Below are 21,090 nucleotides of genomic sequence, written 5' to 3' on the forward strand. Positions count from 1 at the left end.
ACACACACACACACACACACACACACACACACACACACACACACACACACACACACACACACACACACACACACACACACACACACACACACACACACACACACACACACACACACACACACACAGAGGAATTCACACATTTATGTGGGGTTAATCATTCCAGGGTGGCTGATAAAAAGGAGACAAGCCATTAAAATAACACTATTCTCATGAACTGCACTTCATTAACTGTCCTCGTTCTTCCCTCACTTTTACAGAGAGGCTACTCAACTTTTGTAAAACACCAGGTTCTCATGGTTTCTGCTACATCTACATACCACCTCAAGTTATCTCCCTCCATCTCCCTTCATGTGATAGACTTTACAGGTAATAGGGAGTAGGCTTTGACAAGCTGGCCTTTTATTTTCCTTTTATTAGGAGGGAAAGAGGAGACCATGTTAAGGAAGTGAGGGAAGTGAGAAAGAGCAGCTAAGTAAAAGAGAAGTCAGTCAAAGGAGAAAACCTACAGGTTTTCACGATCTGCAGTTGATACCACGTCTCCTTGCACCTGTCTGCTTATTTGTTAATGAGATGATCAATAGAAGGAGTGGGCAGATCAAGCAGTGGGTCTGTGTCAGGAGATTAGAGACACAAACTTCACAACTTCTTTATTTTTAATTACACTATTAAAATTCAATCTATCAGCCTAGAATAATAGAATGCCATATCTTGAGAGCCACTTGCACATTATTGATAAGTGTTTTTTCCTTTGGTCTGTAACAATCTAATCATTATGCACAAACTGCACATAAATATAAATGAGCTCTACTCTTAAATGCCAACTTTAATTTTTATACCTTGAGCTCATCTAAACCTTTTTAATTTGCAACTGTTAATGTACAAGCAATGATTTCCTCTCCTTGAAACTTGAGCAAGAAAAACGTTCAAATAACTCACTCACTCAGACAGCTATGGTATTTATCACTGATTAGCAGAGCCTCATAAATACCTAATCACTGATGCTAATCAGCCCCATCACCCAGGGGGTGAGCTAAAAATATAAATTACATACAAGCCAGAGTTTGACACCAACATTCTCTGCAATTTGAAAACACCACTGATATCACACTCATTTGAATTCAATATTAATCCATTATTACCAAACTGCAGTTCTATGTGCATATAAGCAGCTTTTTAAATAAACAGATTCTTATTTATATTACTATAAAAGAACAACAAAAAACAGTTAACCTCGACACCGACAACTTTTGATCTCCCTCCACCTCAGTAACCTCTAATTTGTAAAAGTGTTTAAAAATAAATCAGAGCATTGAGCACCAAGTTGCCAAAACACTGATGTGTTGCAGCTCATCTACACCAGCGCTTAATATGAGACGGATCCTGCCAGAAAAAAAAAATCTGGGAACTCTCTTGTTTTGAAAGGGTGTGTTCTGGCAACTTTTTGCTTGGATCCGGCAACTCCAGTCTCTGCCCCTAAAAGTTAAAGTCAATGCGCATTTTTATTAAAAAAAACTATAAAAATAATAATTCAGCAGCACAACTATGGTAAACTGCAAATCAGTTTGACAGTTTAAGGGGGTTATTAATAAAATTTTGATTGTTTATTAAAAATACAATGAGAGGAGACGTTGCCCTTGGCTTGGCTGACTGAACATTGTTGGAGTCTCCTAGATGCTGTAGACGTAATGAAGAAGGAGCAGATTTACATCATGTGCTCTGAAATTGTAATAAAAAGAAGAAGTACTGGGACTCAATATTCATATAACTGGGTATAAATTATTCCACAAACAAATTATGAGTAATCCAAGTGATGCTTTGCTGGGGGACACAGATACATTACCGATATATTATTTAAACCATTAAGAAAAGAAGCCATATCTTGCAATGGCAGCACCAAAACAAATAAAAAAAAGTATTCTGATGTTATGAAAAATTCCAGAATCCCCGACACAGCAGCACAGCTGGAATGAGTTATTATATTGTCCATCCAAAAACATTATGTGTTGTGTCAAAGGCAAACCTGAAGTGTTTTTTAAAAAAAATCTGGGATGTAATCATAAATACAGTATACCAGATATGAAATTTATATATGAAAATCAAATTAAATTAATACAGTAGACATTGTATCTTTGTACGAGACCCATTGTTTTTTTATTGTTTTTTCTTTAGGAAAGACGATTTGGATTGTAACACAACATGAATTTTGTAACTTCTGTTGTAAATAATAAATATTAAATAAATAAATAATTAAATGCAGACAAAGAAAGAAAGAAAAAAGAAAGACTATAGTTTTTAAAATGGTTTAAAAACAAAAAAATCAGAGCACCGAGTACCAAGTTGCCAAAACTGATTTGATGCAGCTCATCTAGACACAATGACTAAATAAATAAATAAATAAATAATTTCAGATATTGGGAGTTAAAGGTCATACAGTACCTTTATCCAGCATTCCCATAATGCTTTACTCTTATAAGTTTAGACAGCTGAGTCTACTTTCTATCCGTCTTTACTGTATTTTCTTCTAAACTGAGCTTGTTACCTTGCAACGTGTAATCTTATAATTAGTTTCAAGTTTTTGATTTTTACTCTTCAAAAAGGTAATTAAATAGATTCATAAAACATACATGAGGCAACTGATTCTGTATCTCTTCAGCCACAGTGGTTTATAGACTGACTGGCAGCTGACTCCAACAATATCAAACCCTAAAGTCCGTCAACGTGAACAGCTACAGCATCACTTCTGAACGCAAATAAGCTATGATGCCAGAGTGCACCCAGGAAACCTTAAATGTGCTAGTCGGATCAGTGTTTTAGTAACATTACAGTGCTCTGGATTTAGCTGAACAGAGAAGTGACACTCAGATTTTCACTTTAACCTGAACAAGCCGTGTTGGCTCACTGCTGCACTTTAACCGTAGAGTGCTTTCATTTTACATTCGTATTTCCACTTCTATAAAAGACAGGCAATATAGTACTGACCGTGTGAGTGGGGGAGAGGTGTGTGTGGGGGGTATCTATTAGTAATATATCTCATGAAACACTCTGAATTTAATTGTTAGATGTACATCAACAACTGATTACCTTATGGAGTCAGCCTGATTCAGGATGGTTGCCACAGCTAATGCAAACACAAAAATGACTAACTCGGTCAATACCTAAATCAGATTAATTATCAATTTCTATATTGCCCTTTTTTATTTTACAACAGATATGTGGATTTATTTATTTTTATTAATTTATCCTCAGTACTCAGAGGTCTACAAAGTACTCAGAAATGGAGTTGTGTCCAGTAAAAACCACAGCCTCTCCAGGGAAATACTGTGAGCTACAGCATGAAGAAACAGAAGGACTTTGTTTTCTGCAGTCTGTGTGGGATCACAGCTTCTGCTAAGCCCTACTTTCTGAGATAATTAAGCAAGATGATTAAATTTGACTGGATCCTGAAAGTCAGTCCACAGAGAACAACTGAGCGTGAGATGCTACTCATGTATTTTTTTTTTCAATTTAAAATATTTTATCTACAGTAGTCCATAGCTACTTTGCGGTTCGTTTTTCACAGAATCGCAATGAAGTAACAGTGGACGTGACACATTGATGGACAAGCCGCACGATCGGCATGGAATTTTTATTTTACAATAAATTATTTTAAATTATTTAGCACCGGTGTGCAGCCCAAGCTGCAGGAGAAGCTTCTTCATGAGGCATGTCTTATTTCCGCTCTGCAGCTGAGAAGTGGGCGTGGCCAAAAGCACTGGCAGGTGGCAGAGTGCAGCCGTAGCAGGGAGCTGAAATCATGACATTCTGTGCTCTTTTTAGTTTAGTTTAGAAACACTGTTTAGAATATTGCAAGCGTGTGGGCAGGGTTGAAAACACCTTTACACACACACACACACACACACACACACACACACACACACACACACACACACACACACACACACACACACACACACACACACACACACACACATACATATACAGTAGTCCCTCGCTACTTCGCGGTTTGTTTATCGCAGACTCACTATTGCGGTTTTCAAAATATGATTCAGTGTTTCCCCTAGATAACGTGCCATTGCTTGTTGTCTGTACCAACAGTTTTGTTTTTGTTTTGTTTTTTTTGTTTTTTTTTTTGGGGGGGGTGGGGCAGACACAGATCCGAGCCGTGTGCTGTTTGTACCGACAGTTTTCGTGTGTGTGTGTGGGGGGGGGGGGTTCAGCATGAGGGAAGAGGCTGCCTTTAGCTTTTTAGCTAGCACACCTGCATTGCAAGCTGCTAGTTTAGCACTACGTCAATGCTGATAGGTGGTTGGGTGGGGGGTCAGTACACGGGGCGCTCCGTTCCGTTGATGGGGTGGGGTTCCCCACTTGTCTAATGGTAGGGGAAACACTGAGATTGGATATGACACAATTGGCTGATTGATGGATGAGCCACACGAGCGGCATGGAAATTTGACTAAAAATAATTTTTTAATTATTTAGCACCTGATGCATTTTTGTGCAGCCCAGAGCTGTAGAAAAAGTTTCCTCCTGGACCTCTGTGCAGCCCACACTGCCGGATAAGCTTCCACTGCAGCTGAACAGCTGGTCTCCATGCAGAGCAGAGAAGTGGGCGTGGCCGAAAGCGCTTGTAGGTGGCAAAGAGCAGGTGAGGAACAGAGCTGAAATCATGACATTCTGTGCTCTTTTAGAGTGTTTAGAGTTTAGAAACATTGTTTAGAATATTTCAAGAGTGTGGTTTGGGTTTGCTTCAGGGTACGGATCCCCCGCGATAAACGAGGGAATACTGTACTAGTTGTTGGTGTCAGTTTCAGATCTTCAAGGTTCGACTTATAAAAGTTGTGTTCCTCACTGAAACTTAAAAAGTGAGCTGTACGCACTCTTGCGGCACCTTCTTGAACATTAGCATTTCCAGACATTTATTGTGTTTTGTCGTGCTTGTAGTTATAGTAGTTTATTTTGGTTTCTTTGTCGCTGGTTTTTTTTTTTTTTTTTTTTGCTTGTTTGGCTAGGTTTTGCATTTACCGTAATTGCTGTATAGCATACACGGTAACTAACAGTATTTGTAACTGTATGAAAAGGGCTTTATAAATCAAATTTGATTTGATTTAATAATTAAGTCAAAGCATTAGTATCTTCATAAATGTGACACAAGAGTGCAAAATTACAAAATTCTTGTAACTTGCCGATTTACAGGATAAATTAATATAATTAAAAAAACTTTCCCATTGCACACAAAAGCTGATGCAGTTTAAGCATCAGCAAATTTTCAACAAGTGTAAAAAGATCTTTGAGACTGCAGAATTTTATTTTATTTTTTTTACCGTATGTACTGGGTAGTTTTTATTTATTTAATAATCTAAAATAATTAAAAAAAATAACAGTTACAATATTAATTCAAAGCAATTGTTAGTTTTACAAGTAAATTGCAATATGGTAATTTAGTTTTTTCAAGGTTGTTCAAATATCTTCGCATAACATAACATGTGGCTTTAACTAAAGAAAATCAAATGTTTGGGGGGAAAAAATCTGAATCTATAGGATAGTCTCCAAATAAAACAACCTTTCTTTCAGTTGTAATTACTACAAAATTAGACAGATTTTGTTCATGCTCAAGCTGAGATTAAGCTGAATAATTGGAGACTGAGAAATGATTAGACTTTAATACTTTTTCCCCTCAAAATTAAAACGTAAAACCAAAAGGATGAAAAGTTAACATGACTTAAGGTTGAAGAAACATTTAATAACAGTATCATACAAGGATGCATGCAAGCATGAGAGAGCAGGGGAATGTGACTGCTGCATGTTAAACAGCTTATATCATAGAAGGAGGGATTTGGTTGCCTCTGCTGGAGGAGAATATTAGCAGGATTATCTGGCAGCCTTGTTGCTGAGGTGAATACCCTTAGAATCCTATTTGTAAACTCGTCTTTGCTTTCTATCCAAAATCTTTTTTTTTTTTCCTGTTTCTTCTAACCTCAGTCTGCAATTACCACTAACAATACCACATTACAGGTTCTAAATGCTGTATTTATGTGTGCACCTTTAGGATTGGGTGTTCATGTACATATGAGTATTGCATTACAATAGAGGTATGGTCCTCTCTGCTCCCACGGGCTACTATGTGCATGTGATACACTCACACTGTGGGCACACTGAATGACAATATACAAGGTGTTAGCATTTCTTAGGCTATTTATGTGTCTCTCTGTACATCTGTATGCATAAAAGGTGTGGGCAAGGGACTGTGATGTGCTGCTTGGTGTCAAAGAGATTGAAAATGGAGATTGTGGCTAGTAGGTGTGCATTAGAGTGTGACTGCTTTGAGGGGGCATTATGAAAATGTGTGCGTCTGTTTGCGTTTTTACAGACACAGACTGAGGTTAATAAATATTGACAGTGAATTATCTCCTCTGGCAGGGTCGCAGGTGGGTTTCAATGGGTAGATTGGACACACCATTAAAATCAGAACACCCAAGCTCACACAAGCACCATTTTATGATATACTTTATTTTGTCAGCAAAGTCTTTTAGCGAGGCACTAATGGCTGTTAACTGCCATATTAATAAATCTGTTCTACCCCTGTACTAATGCAAGTTAGCTACAATGCATTGTATATCCATCACCACCTGTTCAGATCAGGGTAGCAGATATTCACAAAAACAGAGAGATAATGAGGTAAAATCTTTAGCAGCTAAGAATGGAGAGATGAAGAAGAAAAACTTAGAATAGAGGGACCACAACAGTATATTGTCCTTAAAGCTACATACAAATGTTCTATATCTGTTGAGAATCTACGTAACAATAACAAATACAGTTTGTATTTAACCCAATCAATGAGTGTCCAAGGGAGAAGAAATCGATTAAGGTGCTGCGACACTGGCCTGTCATCCCTCTGGTTCTTTCACAGACACTCGACATTACGCCACACACTTTCAAACGCACACTAAAGGAGACACAGTTGACATAGTGCTTCTTTGCAAGCATGGTTTAGTCAGGCATAAACATATAACACAGAAAATGATGCATAAACACAGATTTGAGGGATACAGTTTAAAAAAAAAGTAGGAGATTAAATTGTCTGGAATAAATGCCACCAAGTCATTCTATTGCACTGTTATCCCATCATTTCTCAAGGTGGGTCTGAAATGTCTTCATCATGCTTCAAAATCAATGTAAAATGACTGAAGCGGGATTTGGGGGGAGGCCTGCGCTTGACCAATCATCAGTCTAGGTCTGTCACGATAATACATTTTGCTGGGCGATTATTTGTTTCAGATATTATTGCAATAAACAATAATGTTGTTTGAAATTTGACAATTACTAGTAATTATTGTTAAATTTAAGAAGAAATGTTGGTTAATTCTTGTGTGTAGTACCTATTTTTGACCATTGGATGGCAGTATAAGACTGTTTGAACCAAAGGATGGATAGTGAAGGAGCAAGCAACGTGTCTCTAAGAAAAATGGGAGAGAGACCCCATGACATGACATGGGCTGTCTCTCTTTCCTTTTTTCGGTTCTCAAAATGGCGGATGCTCAGTGTGGTTTGAGCTCTTTAGCATAACATTTTTCACACAAAGCTTTTAATAAAAAAAATCAGTTAACAAGTTCTCAGCTTCTTTTTGCAGAGAAAAACAACTTTTTAGATGAAGGCACGGGTTTCAACTGTGAATTTTGGAGCTTTGACAAGACCGTTTTTCTCCCCGAGGTCGGCCTGTTAGCTTAGCTCGTAGTTTAGCTTCTCAGCTTAGCTGCTTTCAACAATCCAAAAACACAATTTTGGATGGTTGAAATGGATTTTAAAGAAAAGAGAAAGGGAGGGGTCAGTGAAGAGCACCGGAGTTGAGCCTTTTGTCATCCAGTGTCTTCAGTAGAAAGAGAGAGACACGAAAAAACGATAAAGCAGATAAATGAAAATGAGGTTGATAATTTTCATTTATCATGCGATTAATTGATTTATTGTTTATCGCAACGGGGCTACATCAGTCAGCTATAAATGTAGTCAGAGTTGAGATGAATGTGTGAAGAGTGTGTGTGTGTGTGTGGGGGGGGGGGGGGGGAGTACAAGCATAGAATCACTCTAACCTACAGTACTTTTGTCACTATTCATTCCTAACGGCTGATTTTATGAGTGTAAGCAAACAGCATCATGACTCTAGACTGTCTGTGTTGCACGTATGAATTACAAAAAAAGGAACAGAGCATTCTTAAGAATGTCTTTTCACTGATAACACGTAACCAACGTGTGAAAAATGCTTGTGTGAGCTCAGAGGCACAGTTATCAGCACAAACACAGGTGCCACAGCCTGTAGGAAGTTGCATGTTGACTGAGTTCCCAGTTGCACTTCACACTTCTGTATAATGATGATCATGGTGCATATGCTCACAGAAACCCTGCCAGTGGCTCACAGCTACCTGCAGCCATATCTAATCTCATTAGATGTGCAGGTGCAGATGTTGCACACACCTACACCTACATGGTCTCATTTAAAACTGAGCCTAAAAAAAAACAAAGATCTTTACTAAAATGAGTGTTTGAGCACATAAATGTGTGAATGTTTATAAAGCCTTCACACTATTGTGATACATTTTTCTTCTGTACATTTTTCAGTGCGATTCTCGTCCCACAGTTTTCAAGCCATTTCAACAAATCATACATCAAAACGTTCAGCTCTTTCAAGACAATTCTGCTATGACTTTTGGTACTGGTGTAACTTTGTCTTTTTGAAATATTTAGCTTTTTCTGCCATTTTTTCCTAATTGAAAATGAATTGAGCTCATTTGACATCCTTGAAATCTTTAGATGTGTTTACAACCTTTTACTTCTCCTTTTACATTTTGTTCTGGTTCAGCTTCTTTCAGCTTCCTTGTGCAAAATTAAACATTTTTCCATCTAAGTTCAGCTAATTTCAGCTGTTTTGTGTTCCTTTCAGATTCTTTCTGCTAACGACAACATTTTTGTGCTTCTAACTTCTTTCTGCTATTTTTAGCTTCTTATTCTCCTTTCAGCTATTTTTTTGCAAGTTTCAGCTTTTTCTATTATTTCAGATACTATATAGCTGTTTTTATACAAATTTTAGCTTTTACCGCTAACAATTCAATTCAAAAATACTTTATTAATCCCACAGGGAAACCATTTGTTGTTGTAACTCGTTATCCTCATTTCATTAAGCGAGGTTACAGATACTGATGGCTGTAGACAGGAAGGATCTCCTGCAAAGGTCCATCCCACAGTGGATCCTAAGAAAATGGCTGCAGATGTCGTCCGATCCGTCCACTCAGACTCGGCTGACCTCTCAGTTCCCCTCGGGTTGTAGGACCGCCCAAATGCCGGGCAGAACACCTCCCAGAGCGATGGCCACTCCTTCCAGCAGTTTGCTGAGCTCCTCGTCACTGCGGACAGCCAACTGTAGGTGCCGAGGGACGATCCTGTCTATCCGCTGTCATGAGCCGTGTTTCCTGCTAGTTCCTTGATCTCAGTGGTCAGGCACTCGAGCACAGCTGGCAGGTAGATGAGAATGCGTCCACAGGACATCCTTTTCAACTCATTTGAGATTTGGGGCTGTAGTTGAGATATTATTTGAGCTTTTGAGATGTTAATCAGCTGCTGTTGGTTGTAGAAAACTGCCTTGTTGCCATAGTTACGCATCATAACAAATTTCCAAAACTAAAAAAAGTTTCAGTAAAAACCCTTCCAGCTGCACAGCATCTGATACCAGAGGAAACAATCATCCAAAAGATGTGATTTACATCCAGAAAAAGAGGAATTAAAGTTTCCAAAAGCAAAATCTCAGAATGAAAGTAACAGAGCTGCTCCAACATGCAGCCACCTTGAGCGGCGCAATTCTAGAACTCCACAATTTTTAAACCCATTTCAACTTATTTTAGACTAATTCAGCAAAAATGTGCTCTTTCCACTTCCTTCAAGTAATTTAAGCTTCTTTCTACTTTTAAGCTATTTTTTTCAGCTGTTTTTTTTAAAAACTAATTTCAGCTGTTTTTCAGATAATTTCCAGTTGTTTGTGGTCATTTCTGCTTCTTTCAGCCTAATTGTGCAAACATATTTTTTCTGCTTTCTTCAGCTTGTTCTGTTTTTTCAGCTACCTTTTTAGTATTTTTTTTAAACTAATTTAAGCTGTTTTCAAATAATTTCCACTTTTTTGTGCTCATTTCTGCTTCTTTCGGCCTAATTAACTTTTCTACTCATTTCCGCTTATTATGCTCCCGTCAGATTAGATATGGCTGCAGGTAGCTGTGCTTTAACCGCATCCCAGATGAGGCGGGAACATTGAGTCCGAGTGGGCCATGTTCCGTGACTCAATTGCTGAAGTGGCTGCCTTGAGCTGTGGCTGCAAGATTGTTGGTGCTTCTCGTTGTGGCCGCCCTCGAACTCAGTGGTGGACATCCCGGGTTAAAGAGGCTGTCAAGCTGAAGAAGGAGTCCTATCAGGCCTTGTTGGCTGTTGGGACTCTGGAGGCTGCTGAGGAGTATCGGAGGGCCAAGCGGTCCACAGCCTTGGTTGTTGCTGAGGCAAAAGCTCAGATGTGGGAGGAGTTCAGTGAGACCATGGATAACGACTCTCGGTCGGCTTCGAGGAGATTCTGGCAAACCATCAGGCAGCTGAGGAGGGCAAAGCAGTGCTTTACTAACACTGTGTTCAGTGAAAGTGAGTGCAGTTGACCTCAACCAGTGAGGAATACTTCTCAGACCTTCTCAATCCTACTGGCACGTCTTCCATGGAGGAAGCGGAGTTGGGGACTTTGGGGTTGGTCTGTCCATAATTGTGTCTGAGGTCGCCAAGATAGTTAAAAAGCTCCACGATGGAAGGCTCTGGGGGTGGATGAGATTCGCCCTGCTTCCTTTAAGGCTTTGGATATTGTGGGGCTGTCTTGGTTGACATGCCTTTGCAACATCACATGGACATCGGGGGCAGTGCCACTGGACTGGCAGACTGGGGTGGTGGTTCCCCTCTTCAAAAATGGGGACTGGAGGGTGTGCTCCAATTACAGGGGCATCACTTTCCTTAGCCTCCCTGGTAAGGCCTATTCAAGGGTAATGGACAAGTGAGTCCAATCGTTGGTCGAACCTCAGATTCAAGAGGAAATGCGGGTTACGTCCTGGCTGTGGAACACTGGACCAGTTATTTATCCTCACTAGGGTCCTCGAGGGGTCATGTGAGTTTGCCCATCCAGTCTACATGTGTTTTGTGGACTTGGAGAAGGCATTCAACCGTGTTCCTCAGGGTACACTGTGGGGGATGCTCTGTGAGTATGGGATTGGGGGACCATTGTTATGGGCTGTTAGGTCCCTAGACAAGCGGTGCAAGAGTTTGGTTCGCATTGCCGGTAGTAAGTCGGACCCCTTCAGGGTGGGAGTTGGACTCTGCCAGGGCTGCACATTGTCACAGATTCTGTTCATAATTTTTATGGACAGAATTTCTCAGTGCAGTCAGGGGGCAGAGGGATTCCGGTTTGGTAGCCTCAGGATTCCATCTCTGCTCTTTGCAGATGATGTGATCCTCTTGGTGTCATTGTGCCGTGATCGTCAGCTTTCACTGGAGCGGTTTGCAGCAGAGTGTGAAGCAGCTGGGATGAGAATCAGCACCTCCAAATCTGAGGCCATGGTCCTGAACTGGAAAACGGTGGATTGCTCTCTTCAGGTCGAGGGTGAGGTTCTTCCTCAAGTGGAGGAGTTCAAGTATCTTGGAGTTTTGTTCACGAGTGAGGGAAGAATGGAGCGTGAGATTGGCAGACGGATTCGTGCAGCATCTGCAGTATTGCGGACTCTGTACCAGTCTGTTGTGGTGAAGAGGGAGCTGAGCTGTAAGGCACTACCTAGCCTAGGCTCACGAGCTTTGGGTAGTGACCGAAAGAATGAGATCATGGATACAGGCGATTGAACTGAGTTTCCTCCGCAGGGTAGCTGGACTCTCCCTTAGAGATAGGGTGAGAGTTCAGTTATCCAGGAAAGACTCAAGAGTAGAACCACTGCGCCTCCACATCGAGAGGAGCCAGTTGAGGTGGTTCGGGCATGTGTTAAGGATGCCCCCTGGATGCCTCCCCAGAGAGGTTCTTTGGACATGTCCAACTGGGAGGAGACCCCGGAGAAGACCCAGGACATGCTGGAGAGTGTATGTCACTCAGTTGGCCTGGGAACTCCTTGGGGTCCCCCCCAGAAGAGCTGGAAGAAGTGGCTGTGGAAAGAGATGTCTGGGCCTCCCTGCTCAAGCTGCTGCCCCCATGGCCGGACTTCGGAACAAGCAGAAGATGATGGATGGATGCTCCTTTCAGCTGATTTTTGCCAGCTTCAGTTATTTCATCTACTTTATAGCTGTTTTATGTTAATTTTAACTTTTTCAGCTAATTCGACTTTTTTTTATAGCTCATTTCACTTGTTTCTGGTAGTTTAAACATCTTTCTACCTTTTCAACTACTTTTCAGTTCGTTTTTGCTAAGTTCAACAGTTTTAGCTAATTTCCTAAGTTTGTGCTCATTTCTGCTTATTTAAATACATTTCAGCAAATATGTGTTCTTTCTGTTTTCTTACGCTAACTTTGGTTTGTTCTTCAATATCAGCTACATTTCAGCATGTTTTCAGCTAATTTCAGCTGTTTTTCAGCCACTTCTTCAGCAATAAGCATTGACACTGCATTTTTGCAAGAAATGCAATTTCTCTAGTTATTTTTGGTTCAGGGTAACAATGTTCAAAGAGCACAACATACAAGAGGCAGACATGTACAGATGTAAAGCAGATTAGTTGGCAAAAGACCAGGAATTTGTTTGATAGAACAGACTACAAAGGTTGATGCAAAGAAGAAACAACATTACCAGCCACCAGAGAAACCTGGCAGAATGAAAAAGATATACCCACATAAGTAAAACAAAGTTTCAAAAGTATATAGACAATCAAATATTTGGAATGAACCATTAATTTACATAGCACACTACACATTTTTTCAAACTGAAGCTAATGTTTAATCTCAGAAGTGTGTGTTAATGACCCTAAAATGCTGAACAATGCAAGATGCTTGGTGTAAATGTCGTAAAAGTTGTTTTTAATAAAACCACAAGTGAAAATGTGAGGCATGTAGAAATTTTGATTACACTACTATAATCATGGAACAGAAAAGATTTTGTTTATTAACATGGAGATATATTGCTACGAATACAGTACATTTTCCAATTTTAGCATTAAAACCGTGGAAATGTTTGGCTTCCCTTTGTCTGACACATTATACATTTGCATACCTTTTTGAAGAGCAAAGAGTCCTCCATGTGTTCTGCGTAGACTGAGGTGAGCCTGTATTGGTTTTCTATTGTTATATCGATCTGGTAACCAGTTAGGACGTAGCAGACTGTACGAAACTCTTGAATTTTTTTTTGAAACACCTCCTTTAGCCTCTGGTTCCTCAACTCTGAGCTCTCCATCTGCTTACGCAAATCTGAAACACACAAAAGTTGACAAAATTGATGAGACGAGTGTTTTTATGCTGCAAAGGAAATGTACTGCAAGGGCAACTGGTAATTATTTGGATACACAAAACTTAAAGTATAAGTGCAGCTGTAATGTTCAATGTATTCCTTTTCAACCATAATTGCAAAACTTCTCTATGGATGTCCACAATCCTAAATCACAACTCGCTAGGCTTATGCAGCATTGATGGGCAGCTCCAAATCAAATATATTCACCCTGCGGCAATCCATCTGCTCAGTTCTAAAAAAAAAAAAAAAAAAAAAAAAATACTACGATGCACAGGGGGAAAAAAAAAGTGAATAAAACAGTCGGCTGAGTATCCTAGCAGGGAACTCATCTTAAAGAGAAGAAACAGAATAGGGCATCTAGTTACATAATTTCTTGAAATGAAATTAGCAGTTAATTACAATTAATTTGGTGGCTTAATTTGGAAAGTCAGTGAGATAGTTCAGCGTGGGCAGAAGTGAGTCATGATGGAAGGATTTACAGTGATAGTATTACCTTTTATACAAGCTAATTAGGACATTTTGTGAAGGTGTGAGCTGACAGACGACTATCCTTAACTGTGTTTCAGTCATTTATGTTAACACACACATTTTTCTCATTAATAATTTCTGAAATAACATACATTTGTATAATTACACAATTAAACAGTCTAGTCAAGAATGTGTTTATTTTTTAAAACGTTTTAACTGGGGAGCTACATTATGGACAGAGTTTTGTTTACAACTATTTTTTGTACTGACTTAAAATTTACAAGTATGAAACTCGGAAACAAAACGTGCAGCTTAGACAGTGAGCCTGTGCAAACATAACTTCTAGGGCACTGAAACCGTGAAAGAACATAAGGTTACTGAACCACATTTTTATATTTCTGCAAAAGATTTTTCAGTGGGACAGGAGTATGTCCATCCATCTTCTGTCATTTATCTGCGGTTGGATCACAAAAGTAACAGGTTCAGGATGGAAACATATGCAGCTCTACCAACAACACTCAATGGTAATAAAAGTATTATTTTTATTTTTTTTAAATATATATTAATGCTTAAATCATGATTTCTTTCTGAAAAAATGATGCCAAATTATATGTTTGCATGTTCAAACAGTGCAGCACGGTGGCACAACTGGTAGAGCTGCTGCCTCTCAGCAAGAAGGTTGCCGGTTCAAATCCCTGTCCGGGGGCCTTTCTGGGTGGAGTTTGCATGTTCTCTCCGTGCATGTGTGGGTTTTCTCTGGGTACTCTGGTTTCCTCCCACAGACTAAAAACATGCATGTTAGACTGATTGATAACTTTAAATTGTCCTTAGGTGTGAGAGAGTGAAGTGTTGTTTGTCTCGTTTGTCTCCATGTGTCCCTGTGATGGACTTGCGACCCGTACAGGGTGTACCCCGCCACTTGCACTATGATTGCTGGACATGGGCACCGGTGACCCCTGTGACCCAAAATGGAAGAAGTGGGTAAAAGATAATGGATGGATGGATGTTCAAACAGCACGATGGCAGCACAGGGGCTCAGTGGTTAGCACTGTTGCCTCACAGCAAGAATGTCCTGGGTTCAATCCCGGCCGGGTTGGACCTAGGGTCTTTCTGCGTGGAGTTTGCATGTTCTTCTCGTGCTTGCATGGGTTTTCTCCGGATACTCTAGTTTCCTCCCATAAATCAAAAACATGCATGTTGGACTGCCTTCAGGTCCAGGCCTCCGTTGTAAAAGAGATCTGTGATCTCAATGGGATTCGCCTGGTTAAATGAAGGTTAATAAACCCATAAAAACCAAAGATTTGTGAACTGAAAAATAAACAAAACACTTCTAAAACCTAAAAATGTCACAAAATTCTATATTTTTAACCTTTAAATGATTAATTTAAAAGGTGATAAAGTAAAATAAATTATATATATATATATATATATATATATATATATATATACATATATATATTTTTAAGCAATGATAATGAAACTCACACGTTGCTCTAGCTCTAAAATGAAGATATATACAAAGGTTGCACCTGGTCAATAGTACAGGTTATACTTGTATGGATTAAATCTTTGAGTTTTAGAACGACAAGTTACTGAAAAAAAAAACATGAAGCATGCTCTGAACTTCTGAAAAGCATAGCTCATGTTGCTTTAAAGTCTTTATATGTATGTATATATATTGTACATTTCCAGGTTATAGATCTTTACTTTACTGGTTGATAGTTATTGATAATAATTTGTCCATCATTCTAATCTACACAAGTCATATTCAGCCATTTTAACAACAGAACAGCTAGAAAGTAAAAACTTCAAAGTCAGAGTGTGTGTCTTTGTGCTCAGCTGTCTTTTGGGTGAATGGGCTCCTCTCAAATGTCAATCAATGCTGCTAAAGTGTTCCAAGTCTTCAAGAATGTGGCAAAATGTTCATGTTATGAAAGCTGTCAAACAATTCTAGAAATGACTATACTTAGATAAAGCAGAGCTTTTTACTAATGCAGTATGCAGAAAAATGGACCTGCACACAGAATAAACAACATGCTAATGTATGTGAAGTCACAAATAAATATTTAGGTGAACACAATTAAATACATCTTGAATTACTAATTCAAAAATATAAAAAAGAAATGGTTGAATTTTGCCTTTGATTTGTCCCAAAAATTACAACAATTCAAGGAGTGAGTCAGGCATAAAAAACACTATATCAAAATACCTGACATGTTTTTTGATTACCTTAAACCTAAAATGCTAATAGAACTCAGAAATGATTTCACAAGAAGTTTTCCATGCTCTTCTAAAGCATCAAAACTCACTCCAGCAACCCTTATCTCCTCTATTTGCCCCTCCTGTCCCAACTCATTTGAACATATTTAGAGGGGCCTCTGTGCTTATGGGGCAGAAATGAAAAATACAGCTAAACAAATGATCAGAGATGGTAAATTTTTTAACAACTGACTTTTATTCTCAAGAAACATAGCAAAGGATTAATCATCTAGGAGTGATTTGAGTGTTACAGGAAAAACTAAACTAGCAGTTTAATTAATGGAATTGGGTCTGTTTTTTTGTGCTTAGAGATCTTGGCAAGAGATAGCATTCTGATTCAGACAAATGAATTTAGTTTATAGAAGTCAGCTTATCATGATTAATCTGGCTTTCTAAAAGCTACTATTTGCTTGAAAACGCAACAAGACGGGAAAAAGGTTCAGTGAGTGTGGTGCATGAAAAAAACTCTAGTGGCTGGTCACTGCACAACTCAGGGACTGATTAAGACATTTAACCACGCTAAGAAGTATCTGTCAAAAGGCCTGTCACAATAAACAATAAATCAACTAATCGCATGATAAATGAAAATTATTCACCTCATTTTTATTTATCGGCTTTATCGTTTCCTCGTGTCTCTCTCTTTCTACTGAAGACACTGGATGACAAAAAGCTCAACTCAGGTGCTCTTCACTGACCCCACCCTTTCTCTTTAAAATCATGTTGAACCATCCAAAATTGCGTTTTTGGATCATTAAAAGCAGCTAAGCTGAGAAGCTAAGCTACAAGCTAGGCCTGTTAGCCTAGCTTGTAGTCTTGTCGAAGCTCCAAAATTCACGGTTGAAACCCGTGCCTTTGTGTAAAAAGTTGTTTTTCTCTGCAAAAAGAAGCTGAGAACTTGTTTAGATTTTTTTATTTAAAGCTTTGTGTGAAAAACGCTATGCTAAAGAGCTCAAACCACACCGAGCGTCCGCATTTTGAGAACCGAAAAAAGGAGAGAGTTCATGTCACGCCCCCTTCCCATTTTTCTTACAGAGACGCGCTGCTCGCTTCTTCACTATCCATCCTTTAGATTCAAACAGTCTTATACTGCCATCAGGTGGTCAAAAAATGTACTATACACAAAACAAACACAACATTTCTTTTTAAATTTGACAATAATTACTAATTAATTGTTATATATATATATATATATATATATATTCATATATATATATATACAGTAGTCCCTCAATACTTTGCGATTCGTTTATCGCGGACTCGCTCTATTGCTTTTTCAAAATAAGTTTGGACATGACACACAATTGGCTGATTGTTGGATGAGCCACATTATCGGCATGGAATTTTTATTTACAATTTTTTTTTTTTTATTATTTAACACACACACACACACACACATATATATACATATATATACATATATATATATATATATATATATATATATATATATATAGATATAGCATATATATAAACACAGTATTTTTTTCTGTAAAATCTGAGCTCAGTTTTTTTTGTAATCTTAAACCTTTAGAAAAATTACCTTACTTTTGTCTGAACATAAAGAGAAATTACACAGTGCATGTGCATAATTTAAGTTTAAAAGAAGGAAACTACTAAGAAACTCTACTAATTTTAATGACATTAAGAGATAGATAAGAAAAAAATGTGTCAAGGGCAAAAGAAAATGACAACGAAGATAGTTTTGACCAGTAGTGCAAAAAGAAAAAAGGCAGCTATGAATTAGAATACAATATTCAGGAGAGAAATGAGACCAGTGAACAGGAGAGAAAGTCAGAGAGAGGCAGCAAGAACTGCACTTCAGAAGACAAATTGGCCAACAGACGTTCGCCAATGACCTGCCCAATTTCATATTTAACCCTGCCATAACTATGTGCCCTTCCCCTGCCTTTCTCACATAAACTATGAAGACAGGGGGTGAGTAACCTAAAATTTTAATGAAACATTTGCCTGTAGAAAGACCTCTTCAAAAAGAAAAACATGTTGGTGGCAGAAACTTTTTAATTTCCATTTGTTGAACACATTTCATCTGGGTTTTAAAAGTAGATTTTTGACTGCGTTAAAATGTCCTTTGAGAAGACGATGTATTCCCAAACATTTCCTAAACAAAATGCTTTTAATTGGAATATGCACTCTCAAATTCACTGGTAACTAATATACAGGTCCTTCTAAAAAAATTAGCATATTGTGATAAAGGTCATTATTTTCCATAATGTAATGATAAAAATGAAACTTTCATATATTTCAGATTCATTGCACACCAACTGAAATATTTCAGGTCTTTAATTGTTTTAATACTGATGATTATGGCATACAGCTCATGAAAACCCAAAATGCCTGTCCCAAAAAATTAGCATATAATGAAAAGGTTCTCTAAACAAGCTATTAACCTAACCATCTGAATCAACGACGTAACTCTAAACATTTGCAAATGATTCCTGAGGCTTTTAAAAACTCCCAGCCTTGGTCATTACTCAAAACCGCAATCATGGGTAAGACTGCCAACCTGACTGCTGTCCAGAAGGCCATCATTGACACCTCAAGCAAGAGGATAAGACACAGAAAGAAATTGCTGAACGAATAGGCTGTTCCCAGAGTGCTGTATCAAGGCACCTCAGTGGGAAGTTTGTGGGAAGGGAAAAGTGTGGCAGAAAATGCTGCACAACGAGAAGAGGTGACCGTCCCTGAGGAGGATTGTGGAGAAGGGCCGATTCCAGACCTTGGGGGACCTAAGGTCTGGAATAACACCTCACTTACCCTGGAGACAGTTCCCACCTGCCTGAAGACTGCCACCATCATCCCAGTCCCAAAAAGCTCTACAGTGACTGGTCTGAATGACTATCGGCCAGTAGCCCTCACCCCGATAGTCGCTAAATGCTTCGAAAAACTGGTCATGACTCACATCAAAACAACCATCAACATCAACGAGGACCCTCATCAGTACGCATACCGTGAGAACCGATCAACAGAGGATGCAATCTCCTCTGTGGTCCACACTGCACTCAACCACCTGGAGCAGAAAAACTCTTACGTCCGTATGCTCTTTGTGGACTTCACATCCGCCTTCAACACCATGATCCCCCAAACCCTGATGGACAAACTATCCACACTAGGACTAAGCCCCTCCATCTGCAACTGGGTACTAGACTTTTTAACAAACAGACCACAGTTAGTGAGGATCCACAACCTCTCCTCCTCCACCATAACCCTCAGCACTGGCTCTCCTCAGGGATGTGTGTTGAGCCCCCTTCTGTTTACTCTGCTCACATATGATTGTGCAGCTGCCCATCCGGGCTGTCACATTGTAAGGTTTGCGGATGGTACAGCGGTGGTGGGATGCATCGCGGACAATGGTGGGTCCAGCTACGGGCAAGAGGTGGAACACCTGGAGAGCTGGTGCAGAGAGAATAACCTTCACATCAATGTGAAGAAGACAAAGGAGATGATTGTGGACTTCAGAAGGAACAAAAACACCTACACCCCCCTGAACATAAGAGGATCTGCGGTGGAAGTGGTCTCCAGCTACAAGTGCTTGGGTGTACACATGAATGACAACCTCAGCTGGAGCAACAACACCACCAGCCTGATCAAGAAAGCTCATCAGAGACTCTACTTCCTCAGACGGCTGAGGCGAGCTGGTCTGGGAAGCTCAGTCCTCACCTCCTTCTGCAGGTGTGCAGTGGAGAGCATCCTGTGCTCGAGCATCAATGTGTGGCATGGAGGCTGCACAGCTGCAGAAAGAAAAGCTTTGCAGAGAGTGGTGAAGGCTGCACAGAAATCTGTTGGAATCAGTCTCCCCACCATCACAGACATCTACACCTCCAGATGCAGGAAGAGGGCCACCTGCATCATGAAGGACCCCACCCACCCAGCACACACACTTTTTGCCCCACTCCCCTCAGGAAGGAGGTTAAGGAGCATTAAGTGTAGAACCACTAGACTGAGGAACAGCTTCTACCCTGAGGCTGTTAGACTCATGAATCTCTAACTAGAATAATCAGTGTGAAAAACCATATCATGTTGCTGCTGATCTGTTTTATGTTGCTGCTGATCTGTTTCAATGTTGATGTGTTCATGCGTGCACATCTGCTCACAGACTCATGTTCATGTTTGTGCTGATGTTCAATGTTTTTATGTTATGAGTGCTTAGTGTATATTTAGTTGATGTTTTTCTTAGTTCATATCTTAGATGTCATTACTGTTTTTCTTATACATTTTATTGTTGGATGTAACTGGGACCCTGCGTACATAATTTCGCTCCACCACATGTACCACATGAGGTGCGAATGACAATAAAGAAACTCTGACTCTGACCTGCGGAAGCAGTGGACTGAGTCTGGAGTAGAAACATCCAGAGCCACCGTGCACAGGTGTGTGCAGGAAATGGGCTACAGGTGCCGCATTCCCCAGGTCAAGCCACTTTTGAACCAGAAACAGCGGTAGAAGCACCTCGCCTGGGACTGCTGCTGAGTGGTCCAAAGTTATGTTCTCTGATTACAGTAAATTTTGCATTTCCTTTGGAAATCAAGGTCCCAGAGTCTGGAGGAAGAGAGGAGACACAGAGTTCACATTGCTTGAGGTCCAGTGTCAAGTTTCCACAGTCACTGGGGTGTCATGTCAGCTACTAGTGTTGGTCCACTGTGTTTTATCAAGGGCAGGGTCAATGCAGCTAGCTATCAGGAGATTTTGGAGCACTTCATGCTTCCATCTGCTGAAAACCTTTATGGAGATGAAGATTTCATTTTTCAGCACGACCTGGCACCTGCTCACAGTGCCAAAACCACTGGTAAATGGTTTACTGACCATGGTATTACTGTGCTCAATTGGCCTGCCAACTCTCCTGACCTGAACCCCATAGAGAACCT

At 39.7% G+C, this 21,090-nt stretch overlaps 1 protein-coding gene across 1 annotated transcript in view; it reads right to left on the reverse strand.

The window, feature by feature from the left end:
* mad1l1 (mitotic arrest deficient 1 like 1) overlaps positions 1 to 21,090 on the reverse strand; it is a 94,137-nt gene that overhangs the window by 12,388 nt on the left and 60,659 nt on the right. The window contains exon 17 of the mRNA XM_037689806.1: positions 13,247 to 13,440. Coding sequence (XP_037545734.1) covers positions 13,247 to 13,440 — 194 coding nt within the window. The remainder of the gene's footprint in view (positions 1 to 13,246; positions 13,441 to 21,090) is intronic.

The sequence above is a fragment of the Nematolebias whitei genome, chromosome 16 (assembly GCF_014905685.2).
Source record: "Nematolebias whitei isolate Nwh7 chromosome 16, NemWhi1, whole genome shotgun sequence".
NCBI classification, from domain to species: Eukaryota; Metazoa; Chordata; class Actinopteri; order Cyprinodontiformes; family Rivulidae; genus Nematolebias; species Nematolebias whitei.